The sequence below is a fragment of the Gigantopelta aegis genome, chromosome 9, assembly GCF_016097555.1.
Source record: "Gigantopelta aegis isolate Gae_Host chromosome 9, Gae_host_genome, whole genome shotgun sequence".
NCBI lineage: Eukaryota > Metazoa > Mollusca > Gastropoda > Neomphalida > Peltospiridae > Gigantopelta > Gigantopelta aegis.
The window spans coordinates 17,253,945-17,267,542 of NC_054707.1; the positions used below are offsets into that span (position 1 = coordinate 17,253,945).

Below are 13,598 nucleotides of genomic sequence, written 5' to 3' on the forward strand. Positions count from 1 at the left end.
GACAAAGAAGTATCTTTTATTATCTTCGTGGCGGAGAGTTGAGGCGGTTGTGGGTTGGGGGAGGACAAAGAAGTAACTTTTATTATCTTCGTGGTGGAGAGTTGAGGCGGTTGTGGGTTGGGGGAGGACAAAGAAGTATTTTTTATTATCTTCGTGGCGGAGAGTTGAGGCGGTTGTGGGTTGGGGGAGGGAGGACAAAGAAGTAACTTTTATTATCTTCGTGGCGGAGAGTTGAGGCGGTTGTGGGTGGGTGGGGGGACAAAGAAGTATCTTTTATTATCCTCGTGGTGGAGGGTTGAGGCGGTTGTGGGTGGGGGGGGCGGACAAAGAAGTATCTTTTATTATCTTCGTGGCGGAGGCTGGGGGCGCGTGCTGGGTGAGGGAGGACAAAGAAGTAATTTTTTATGGTACTCGTGGAGGAGTGTGGGGGCGTGGGCTGGGTAGGGGAGAAGTCTTTCTGTATGCATATCAGACACAATGAACTGCGTTGTACAATGAGAACGTGATTATTTTTAATATCCTTCGCCATTATCAGTCTGTCTGGTAGAGAGTCGTCAAGTTTTATATCTTTATTTATTTGGTGTAGAAATGAATATTTCATATCATGACCGTTTCACGACAATCACAAATCATTCATGCATTCGTTCATGTAGTTATGTTCGTTCTTATATCCAAATAAGGTTTAAGCACGCTGTCCTGGGCGCGCGCGCACACACACACACACACACACACACACCTCAGCTATCCAGACTGTTTGTCCAGAACAGTGGATTACTGGTTAGTTGCTAGTGGTTAGTGAGAGAAAGAAAGAAATGTTTTATTTAACAACGCACTCAACACATTTTATTTACGGTTATATGGCGTCAGACATATGGTTAAGGACCACACAGATATTGAGAGAGGAAACCCGCTGCCTCCACTTCATGAGCTACTTTTTCGATTAGCAGCAAGGGATCTTTTATATGCACCGTCCCACAGACAGGGAAGTATACTGATGGAAAGAAATAAGGGAACACATCGAATTGTAGACCAAATTTAATTCTAGCACAGTAATGTCTGTATTTCATACCAAGTTGTAATGTGAGATTGAATGTCTGTAGTGTTGAATGTGTTGCTTATATGTTCCCAGTCAACTTCTGACAATATGAATTGATTTTTGATGCGGTCATTATTTCTTGTTACTATCTGTGTGATCCTTTATTTCTTTCCATCAGTATACATACCACGGCCTTTGATATACCAGTCGTGGTGCACTGGCTGGAACGAGATATAGCCCAATGGGCCCACCGACGGGGATCGATCCCACACCGACCGCGCATCGAACGAGCGCTGTACCACTGGGCTACGTCTCGCTCCGGTCAGTGAAAGAGAAGTCGGTGTAGTGGTCTTACACCTACCCACCGAGTTAGTAAGCTCGCTTTGGGTTGGAGCCGGTCTCGTGATGCGAACCCATAACCTAGCTACAAGCCTTAAAATACGATGGCTTAACCTCTACACCACCGAGGCCGGTAATTATAGACCACTCTAACAATGAATAAACAAAACACCTAAGAGTTATCTAGCTTGGGTGGGTTGGGGGTTTTGTGGTCTTTTACCGTCCTCGGTGGCGCAGTGGCTAAGCCATCGGCCTACAAGCTGGTAAGTACAGGGTATCGCAGCCCGGTACCGGCTCCAACACAAAGCGAGTTCTTAAGGGCTCAATGGGTAAGTGTAAGATCACTACACTCTATTCTCTCTCAATAACCACTAACCAAGTAACAACTAACCCACTGTTCTGGACAGACAGCCCAGATAGCGGGGGGGGGGGGGGGGGTGCCTAGGACAATGCGCTTGAACCTTAATTGGATAAAAGCACGAAAATAAGTTGAAATGGAAAAAAAATGTGGTCTTTTATCGTGGGCGGAGGTTCACGAACATGCAATGGGGTGATCAGGCAGCATAGAAACGATATGAATGCGCCCAAGCAAAATAAGATCGCCTGGGGACCAAATTCAAGCGGTATTATTGTCTGGATCAGCGAAACACACTTAAGCTATTAGCGATGTTAGCTAAGCATATGCACGGTAATTACGTGGTGCATGCTTGTAATAGATATCTGACGCCGACGATGCATACATATTTATAGTAACTATTACTGTCGGTGTAACTCTTCACACCAGTTGTTTGTATATATTTTATTAATCACATGGTTAAAAATAGCAGGTGTGCATGTATGTATGTATGTTTGTATGTATGTATGTTTGTATGTATGTTTGTATGTGTGTGTGTGTGTGTGTGTGTGTGTCTGTCTGTCTGTCTATATAATATATATATATCTCTCTCTCTCTATATATATATATATATATTATATGTATGTATTGATGTATGAATATCTATATATTGTATGTATGTCGAGGTTGACTGTTATACATAGATATTAATGCACTGGCGCAGGGGATAATTAAATCCTTTCTGGCCTCACAAATTGTCCCATGCCGTTGCTGGGACTCGAACTTATGGCACCGAATCACCCGCAAATTGAAGACTTGCCACATAATATGTTCTGAGCTATGTATGTATGTATATATGACATATACATGCAGGGGTGTATGAATGGATGGATGGATGGATGGATGAATGAATGGATGGATGGATGGATGGATGGATGGATGGATGGATGGATGGATGGATGGATGGATGGATGGATGGATGGATGGATGGATGATGGATGGATGGACGGATGGACGGATGGATGGACGGATGGATGGATGGATGGATGGATGGATGGATGATTACATATTTACATGGATGCATACATTACGTTTTGGAACTTAAACGTTTTACTGTTGTTGTTTTTTTTGTTTTGTTTTTTTTTTAAATTTAATAACGCTGAGAAGCACGTAGAATCAGGGAATGTACACTAAATGTTACTTTATAGACACACTTGTACATAGTAAATAGATTAATATTATTCAATAACATACTACTTGCATTGTTATATGCGATGGATATATGGCAACAGGCGTCAAACAACCATTCTTTCCATCAAAGGCCAAAATGGTTTGGAACCAGGATTGAATATTTAAATCCATAATCGGAGTTCATAATTTTATTACAAATTCATTGCAATACGTATTTAACATTGATGTTCATATTTCACTACAAAGTTACACACACAAATGAAAGCGATAATACACTGGATTTTTTTATTATTATTATTAAACATGAGTAGCTTTTGTTTATACCTTCATATTTCATTTCAGAAGTACAGTTAAACAGAAATTCGAATGTAACTGGGCATACACCATCGATATTTAGTCAAAACAAATTCCGGTGGAACTTTGCAATGTGCACGTCTTCTGGTGTTTATACCTCTACCTATACCGTTTATATCTGAATCCTAAAATAAGTTATATCAAAACGAAATAAAATCAATCTTGTAATACATGTGTCAACACTATTTTGTAAAAGCAAGATTAACCGTATATTTTCTGAGGGCAGAAATGTGGTTTTGTCTACAATTATAGTTCAACATTCGTCAAATCCGATGCATTATTATGCTCGCAAGTTGTTTCAATTATTTAGTGCGGGATAACTTCCTTTACATCTGAACACAAGTTTCTGCCCGGATGTGATGTTAAAATGCAATAATGTCTCGAATAAAAGTTCAATTAACATGATGAAATCTCCCGGGAATGGAGTTTTTCTGGCGTTTTCTTTTGAAGGACTGCTCTAATAATAAACAGTGTGGTTTTTGCTGCCAACGCCATATCGACCGATATCGTAGTCAGCTTTGTTCGGCCACCCAGTTTACCGGCTCGGGATCAGGGAAAAATAGCACAAGAATTGCTTCTCTGTGAATTAAGTTCGCTTTTCCTCACGTCCACGCTCTTCTGTATTGTCTGTATGAAATTCAATTTACTAATGGCCTCCTGGGATATAGACCTGGCTTTCAAGTCGAGTCGCAATTAATAATGCAAGCACTATCTCTGGTTCTCTCCACCTCCATAACGGAGACTCACAGAACCGTATTCGGCAACTAAACATGAATTATTCCACACTCTAACGTCGCATCTGATTGGTCGCCAGAATATCCAGGTGGACTAATGTTGCTTCCGCTCAGAGCACGCGCGATCACCTCGTGTAAGCTGACGTCTGGCAATTATCGACCATCGCCGCTATCATCATTTGCAGTTTATAGATCTGTCTTCTGTTTGGGGTGCCTGCTCTAGTAGTTGGGACACTATATCGCTGGAGAACCATTCATTTTAAACGGGTGACAAAATATTGCTTAAATTTCATTCAACGATGCCCTTTGGCTCTTTTGAAAATTTGAAGGGGAAAATTCTCCAACCTACCAAAGATGTGGCGCATGCGGCAAAGACGTCTATTGGAAGGTAGGATATCAGTTTACACGTTTTCAATCTATTCATTATGTTCGTTTTTTTCTCTCTTATAAATTCAATGTCTCTGCTGCAGTCCGATAGATATCCGTGGATTTTAAATGCTACGTTAGCACATTTTGTTTTTTAGCAGCACGTGTATGGTACACGAGCCGGAATAAACTTTTAAAAGTATGTCTATATAACAAATGTAACCCCTTATTTTGTGTCCCCACATTTAAAAAAATCTTATATCTCTCTGTCTCTCTGTCTGCCCACCACCTCTCTCTCTTTCTCTCTCTCTCTCTCTCTCTCTCTCTCTCTCTCTCTCTCTCTCTCTCTCTCTCTCTCTCTCTCTCTCTCTCTCTCTCTTTTCTCTCTCTCTCTCTCTCTCTCTCTCTCTCTCTCTCTCTCTCTCTCTCTCTCTCTCTCTCTCTCTCTCTCTAATAGCGGCTTTTCAACTCTAGTAATCTTTCTCGACCAAAATATATTAATGCTATCTTTAAAAATCAATCTTCAAGTACTTATTAGGTATAACCGTTAACTAACTCTGTTCTGACTGAATTTCAATCTCAAGGTGTTATTTTTAATTCCGACTATACTGTCCTGGAATAATGGGAAGACAAACCGACTCACTTAGAGATATGTTATTAACAGATGGAACAGACAGATGGAATAATGGAATTCTTATTTTAGCTACTTAGCGCTCCATTATTAACACATCTCCATTGTCCAGTGATGATTAAATATAGCAATACAATACAATCAGGTTAACGTTAAACGGGGAAAATAAACCTTGACTTCGTTATATATATATATATATATATATATATATATATATATATATATATATACGAATATATATATATATATATATAAAAGTTTATTAAGGAATAAGAAGTTAGGAATTATTCCGGAACAAAAGTGAAACATAATATATAACAAAATAAATAATTTTAAACAATGGACCTTCGTTTGAAATAGAATTCACAAGATCTAAATATCATGATATGATCCAGTGTCCGTTATTATTGGGAGTGTTTTGTGTGTGTGTTTTTTTTTTTTTGCAAATGACCATACGTTGGTTTTGTATTTCGATTATAGATGATAGTATATTTAATTATTACTTGTATATGGTTTTAAAGTTTTAAAGTAACAGTTAACTTATTTTTATCATGTATATGTATCAAATATTGTATTGAGAGAACAAAAATGAAAATAAAAATTTGTATACGGAAATCTTTAGCGATCTTTGATGAGGTTTGATTTCGAGACAAACGTCCAAAACTGGTGGCTTTATTATAAAACTAATAAAACAATATATTTGTATATTTAATTGCTCTACTACACCAATGTCACCTCATTTAAGCTGAGTCTTTGTTGTATTTAATTAGCAAATGAAGAAGAGAATGAAAAATAAAACAAATCTAAAACATTTATAAGACATTGGAATCGTGACAATGAGGCCAATGCGCGCTGTTGTCTATAGAACGTTGTATGTAAAATATGTCGCTTAATAATTATTAATAATTAAAACACAATTATTTCATACTATTGAATTTTATTATAACATTTCCTCTATAACTTTTTTTTTCCTCTTAAGATTTTCGTTGTTTTAAGTTCTGTTATTGAAATGCTTGCATCTAAGGCATTCTCAAAACAAAATGTTAAGGTAAACCCATGATATAATGTCTAAAATTGAAACATTTGAAGACCATAATAATAGATTATTAAAAAAAAATGCTTTATACAATGTTTTTTTTAAAATTCCAAGTGATATTTATACATTAATTTCAAGAGCAACAAAACAATATCTTTATATAAAGCGATCTTTTTTCAAAATAGTAATTGTATATACTCATTTAGTCTAAGTTTCTATCTTTGTAACTGTCTTCTGTTTCTCGTTCGTTAAAACAGATTTGTATCTGAGCATCAGAAATAAAAATGTTTTATTGCTTACGACAAAGGTTGCGTTGCACGCTGGTATTCCTAAACAACAATACATTTACCATGGTTTTCGTTGTGTCTGCAGATAATATTATTTCAGAAATACTTACTGTAACACGGTGACGGTTAATAGCAGAGACGTCCAAGTTTAACGCTATTGTCTTTAGGTTTCTTGCCTTGTTAAAATATTTCAGACAGCTTTTTACACTTTTTGTTTTGTTTTGAATATAAGTATGTACATTGTGTTTCTCATTGTTCTAATAATTGCAGTAGCTCAAACTTCACTGCATTTCCTAATATAGCTAATATATAAGTATTGTCTGGCATTTTGAGTGAAATGTACGGATAGTGTTACGATACGCGTGTAAAGTGCGAGATTTAATAATAAGCGTAGTACTGAAATGTAATTCTACACACCGGCCTCGGTGGCGTCGTGGCAGGCCATCGGTCTACAGGCTGGTAGGTACTGGGTTCGGATCCCAGTCGAGGCATGCGATTTTAAAACCAGATACCGACTCCAAACCCTGAGTGAGTGCTCCGCAAGGCTCAATGGATAGGTGTAAACCACTTGCACCGACCAGTGATCCATAACTGGTTCAACAAAGGCCATGGTTTGTGCTATCCTGCCTGTGGGAAGCGCAAATAAAAGATCCCTTGCTGCTAATCGGAAGAGTAGCCCATGTAGTGGCGACAGCGGGTTTCCTCTCAAAATCTGTGTGGTCCTTAACCATATGTCTGACGCCATATAACCGTAAATAAAATGTGTTGAGTGCGTCGTTAAATAAAACATTTCCTTCTTTGTAATTCTACACTTGAGAATTTTGAGGGCGGGACGTAGCCCAGTGGAAAAACGCTCGCTTGATGCGCGGTCGGTCTAGGATCGATTCCCGTTAGTGGGGTCAGTGGGCTATTTCTAGCTCTAGCCAGTACAACACGACTGGTATATCAAAGGCTGCGGTATGTGCTATCCTGACTGTGTGATGGTGCATATAAAAGATCCATTGCTACTAATGGAAAAATGTAGCAGGTTTCATCTCTATGACTGTGTCGACATGACTATATGTTTGACATTCAATAGCCGATGATTGATAAATCAATGTGCTCTAGTGCTGTCGTTGAACAAAACAAACTTGAGAATTGTTTTTAAAGCTGCTATATGTGTGTGTGAAAATAAGTTGTAACATAACGGTATGTTATAGATCAACTGCAGTTTGACGCCCAATAGCCGATTATAAGATAAAACAAAATCAATGTGCTCTAGTGGCGTCGTTAAATAAAAAAAACTTTACTTTTTACTTTTTTTACCCGTACATCTATTTACAAAATATAATATATTTCTACATAACTAGCATATAGCGTTAACTAATTTAAGATTATCAAAAAGCCCACTTTAGATGCGAATTTGCAATTATGTTAAACACATATCAGATAGCATCTCTCCGGGTCAAAGTTGGAAGTGCACCCAACTTTTAATATCACAGTTAACACTAGCAGTCCTGCCATTGGTGATAGATGTGCCTTGACCAGTGTTTGTTGTCTTGATTATATAAATATTGTTCCATCGTACCAGTACATTCGTGTAATTAATTAATCTGAACTAGCATCAATGTGTTGTGCTTGATACGTAATAATATGCCAAGTCCTACTGAAAATAGGGCAATCATTTTTATACGGAACTAGGTGTAGTCAAGGACGCTTACCGTTATATCTAAAACTAGAATATTAATCTTTTTCTTTTCTGATTTACTTGAAGGGTGAACGGTGATAGTATTTATATCCATGGGGTATATTTAAGTTTATTGTTACGCTGCATGTAGCAGTCTTAGCTACATAATTATTTCCGCCTATGCGATTTGATTTTATGGTATATATTTAGTTGGGTTTTTTAAGTTTGTTTTGTTTAACGACACTGCTAGAGCACGTTAATTTATTAATCATCGGCTATTGGATGTCAAACATTTGGTAATATGGACATATAGTCTTAGAGAGGAAACCAGCAACATTTTTCCATTATTAGCAAGGGATATTTTATATGCACCATCCAACAGACAGGATAGCACATACCACGGCCTTTGATATACCAGTCATGGTGCACTGGCTGGGAAGAGAAATAGCTCAATGGGCACATCGACGGGGATCCATCCCAGACCGACCGCGCATCAAGCGAGCGCTTTACCACTGGGCTACGTCCCGCCCCCGTATATATTTAGAGGCGTGGATTAAAATTTGAAAGGAATGACGTTCACGATTCATAGAATTTTATCAAGTTGCTTTTATCCAATTAAGGTTCAAACATGTCCATCTTAGGCACCACGTCTTTATTTCGCCAGTGACGGAGTCCAGTTCAGCAATGGGGTGGAGGGAGTGGGGGTAAGCTTGCGTTGGGCGGAATTTGCAATAACAAATTTAATAAAAGTAAAAGGCTTTTTTAACAACACCACCAGAGCACAATGATTTAGTAATAATTGGCTGTTGGATGTCTAACATTTGTTAATTTTTGATACATGGTATTAGAGAGGAAACCCGCTACATTTTTTTCCAGGATTTTTTTATAAACACCATCTCACAGCCAGGATAGCACATACACGACCTTTGATATACCAGTTACGGTGTACTGGCTGGAACGAGAAATAGCCCAATAGATCCACCGGCAGGGATTGGTCCCAAGCAGCCCGCACATCAGGCGAGCGCTTTAACCACTGGGCTATGTCCCGCCCCAACAAATTTAGTAAATAACCAAATTCATCCGCAGACCGGCAGTTAAAACTGAGTCCAAATAAAAAAGAATTCACTGTTCTGCCAAAATGTTTTCAGGTGAATTTGAGCAATCTGGACGAGCTATCAATCAAATATGTTTTGGACTATATTTAATGAATGAATGAATGAATGAATGAATGAAATGGAAGAAAAAAACCACATTAAAAAGTAATGAAAATAAATAAATTAATTAATTAGCATACGATAACGTCATGATCTTTCTGGTGATAAACAGCCCAGATAGCTGAGGTGTGTGTGCCCAGGACAGTGTTCTTGAACCTTAATAGGATTTTTTTAAAACACGAAAATAAGATGAAATGAGATGATTGAATGAAATGAACGCTTCATAACTGATTTCATGATAGCGGGGGCAGTAGACACAGTAATTATTATTATTATTTTTACGTCTGGTCAATCAGCCGTGTTTATTTGACCCATTCATACTTTGTTGTAAATAAAATATTATTTTGTGGGTGGTGAACATGTAATAGGATTGACTCCCCCATGGGATAAGCTCTGAAGTAGACTTAATCAATGTTCATTCGTTCCTTTGTTCATTCCATTCATTCCTTCATTTATCTATCCATCCATCCACCCACCGACAGATCCATCCACTCACTCGTCAGTTTATCAATCCATCCATCCATCCATCTATCCATCCATCTATTCCTTCCTTCCTTCGCTCATCCATTCACTAATCCATCCATCCATTTATAAATCCATTCATTCATCAATTCATTAATTAATTCGTTCATCCATTCATCCTTTCTTTCATTCTTTCATTATTTCATTCATCCATCCATCAATCCATCCACTCACCTACCCACCCATCCATCCATCCATTCACTCATTCGTTAATTCGTTCGTTCGTTCGTTCGTTCATTCATTCATATTGCCTTTCAAGGACATTGATGTATTCTAGTGGTAAAGCACTTGCTTGATGCGTGGTAAGTCTAGGATCGATCTCCGTCGGTGGGCCCACTAGTCTATTTCTCGTTCCAGCCAGTGCACCACGACTGGCATATTAAAGACCGTGGTATGTGCTATCCTGTCAGTGGGATAGTGCATATAAAAGATCCTTTGCTATTAATGGAAACAGGCGGCGGGTTTCGTCTCTAGACATATTATGTCAAAATTACCATATATTTGACATCCAATAGCCGTTGATTAATAAATTAATGTGCTCTAGAGGTGTCGTTAAACAAAACAAACTTTACATTTCATCCATTCATTCATTCATTTGTGTTGCATTTCAAGCACGTTGTTAATGAACTGTGAAAGGCAGATTGTGCTAGGAATAGGCAGGTATCCAATTTTGTTATCCAGGATCGAGTGGGATGATGGGTGGGAGATGGGGGAGGTGAGGTGAGACATCGTAATTCAACAATTAGGGCGTGTGCCAAGTTATTGTTGCCAAGCAACCAGAGATCAGTTTAATAAATACATAATGGTGCCACTTTTAGTTAGTCCATTTATGTGTCATATAAGCCAGTAATAACCATTTCAGAGTAGGGTATTAAAGGGACAGACCCTAGTTTCAGCCCGTAAAAGTCAACACTAAGTTTAATTAATCTACAAACCTGTAACACATTTGGATAAAGTTACAATTGAGTGAAACATGAGTCTGTGACTTTGGAATGGTGAAATACCCTCTAAAAATAGACTAAAACTCGACTCCATAACTGTTACTTTCTCAGACGCCCGTGCGTTTTTAAATATATGAGAACTGCATTTTGTGATATTGACAACACCAGGATGACCAAAAACACCTCGAATGTACGGAAATGGATAATCTAAACAATAAAATCTAAGTAAAGTATGATTTCAGTTATCAAAAACGGCTCTGATAGTAAACAATATGCCTTAGTGTTTGAAAACTAGGGTATGTCCCTTTAAAAAAAGGTCATATTTATAGCACAAACAGGCTCGGTATGTGCCGCCACTCCAAGGTCTATTCTTTTCGATTAGCAGCAAGAGTTGTCTATGTGCACCATCCGACAGACAGGATAGTGCATATTAACTGATGAGCAATTACTACTGAAAGTTTCAACAAAGAATTAAAAAATACCACTGCCTTTGTTACGTCAGATGTGGAGCTCTGGCTGGAAACAGAAATATTACACAGAAAATTGTGTCTTTTTGTTTTGTTTAACGACACCACTAGAGCACATTGATTATTAATCATCGGCTATTGGATGTCAAACATTTGCTTATTTTTAACGTATAGTCTTAGAGAGGAAACCCGCTACATCTGTTCATTAGTAGCAAGGGGTCTTTTATATGCACCATCCTACAGACAGGGATCGATCCCAAACCAACGTTTGACACCCCCACCCCCACCCCCACCCCACCCCCGCTTATGTAGTCGCTTAAGACAGGGGGGGGGGCGTAGCCCAGTGGTAAAGCGCTCGCTTGATGCGCGGTCGGTCTGGGGTCGATCCCCGTCGATGGGCCATTGGGCTATTGCTCGCTCCAGTCAGTGCACCACGACTGGTATATCAAAGTCCGTGTTATGTGTTATCCTGTCTGTGAGATGGTGCATATAAAAGATCCCTTGCTGCTAATCGAAAAGAGTAACCCATGAAGTAGCGACAGCGGCTTTCCTCTCTCTATATCTGTGTGCTCCTTACCCATATGTCTGACGCCATATAACCTCAAATAAAATGTGTTGAGTGCGTCGTTAAATAAAACTCCCTTAAGACAGGTTAGACTGAGCATGTATAAGGAATAAAAACAAATAACGTCTTATGCTCGCCTGGGGCTCTCATAATACAATTTATATTCATAATATAATTATTATAATATTGATTTCATTGATTGAAAATATATTTTATTGCATACAATGTATATATATAAATAATATATACAAAAGGATTGAGCATAAGTCACCCTGATTATATTGATGATACCAAACACACACACACACACACACACACACACACACACAAACACACACACACACACACACACACAATCAAAAGATCTAATCAATATTAAATAAATATTCGTGACATATTTTGCATTCACGCTATCATCCAAACCATCTGCAATACAACCATTCATTGAAGAGCCGGATGATGTATAGCTAAAACATGTTTTCTGCGTAGTGTGCTCCCAGAAGAATACACGTCACACAGGTTACAGGAGATAGTCGTTCAGTGCTAAGAGCGTTTTTACTGAAGAAGTAATAGTCATTAAGTGCTTTTTTCTTCTACTTTGCTTTTTTTAGCTTTTTTTTTTTTTTTGTTTTTTTTTTTTTTTTTTTTTTTTTGCTTTTTTTTTTACTGCGAAGGCAACTGCTTTCCGGGACACGAGATATGGCATTTCTACTGCGAACACGCCTGTTCAAAGTTTGATGAGTTACTTGACGCATGTCTCGGTTATCAACTGACGTTTTGTTTGAAAGCCATCGCGTATTCATCCCAAGGGATCTCAAGTTCGAGTCCGCCATTGACGATTGTTTTCATGGCACGCCGTAACATCAGGTTGTTGGGTATACATGTATTAGGCATGCAAGACTGTTGTTGCAGATATTTTATATTGTTTTTGAACAATGTGGTGGGTTTTTGTTTATGTATTTCGAAGTAGAGCAGTAGAAAAACAAAGTCACGAGAGATAGAAACGATGAAATAGCGTTGTTGTCATTAACCACATTTCATTTCAACTTATTTTCGTGTTTCTTGTTCAAGCACGCTGTCCTGGGCACACATCTCAGCTTTCTAAGCTGACTGTCCAGGACAGTGGGTTAGTTGCTAGTTGGATAGTGGTTAGTGAGAGAGAAGAGGGTGTAGTGGCCTTACACCTATCCATTGAGCCCTCAAGAACTCGCTTTGGGTTGGAGCCGGTACCGGGCTGCGAACCCTGTACCTACCAGCCTGTAATCCGATGGCTTAACCACTGTGCCACCGAGGCCGGTTAATTACCACAACACCGATCACAAGATATGTTTATACAAGGTTGATGAATGATTTTCTTACACACCCGTTGGTGAAAACACCATGCATTATTTTCGATAACACATGGGTTGTTAACACACGTGTGTTAACAATTTTAAGACATATGACTGGCTGTTCCAGGTCACCAGTGCCATGCAGCCAATGAAAAACAACACGGCTATTGGATTGCAAACATTTGGTAATTCTGACTCGTAGTCATCAGAGGAAACTCGCAACATTTTTTCCTAATGCAGAAAAGGATCTTTTGTATTCACTTTCCCAGAGACAGGAAAGCACATACCACGGCATTTTACCAGTTGTGGTGCACTGGTTGGAACGAGAAGAAACCCTCAATCAGTTGAATGGATCCACTAAGGTGATTCGATGCTGCGACACAAGCACCTCAGGCGAGCACTCAACCGACTGAGCTAAATCACGCCCTTTTTGTATAGTAGTAATTAGGTTTCTCCTGAATGTATACGCGTATGAATATGTTAATTAAACAAACGTGCACTTTTTCTTTATTACAACAGAAGAATATGTCATGGCTGTTGTACTTTTAATAACACTTTTTATTTGTGTTTTTTTGCTGAAACCA

The 13,598-nt window shown here is 38.5% G+C and overlaps 1 protein-coding gene across 1 annotated transcript in view; it reads left to right on the forward strand.

The window, feature by feature from the left end:
- The first annotated feature begins 4,151 nt into the window (after positions 1-4,151).
- Positions 4,152-13,598, forward strand: part of LOC121381479 (vesicular glutamate transporter 3-like) — a 164,530-nt gene continuing 155,083 nt past the window's right edge. Inside the window, exon 1 of the mRNA XM_041510797.1 lies at positions 4,152-4,376. Within this exon, the coding sequence (XP_041366731.1) occupies positions 4,288-4,376 (89 nt within the window). The 5' untranslated portion in view covers positions 4,152-4,287. The remainder of the gene's footprint in view (positions 4,377-13,598) is intronic.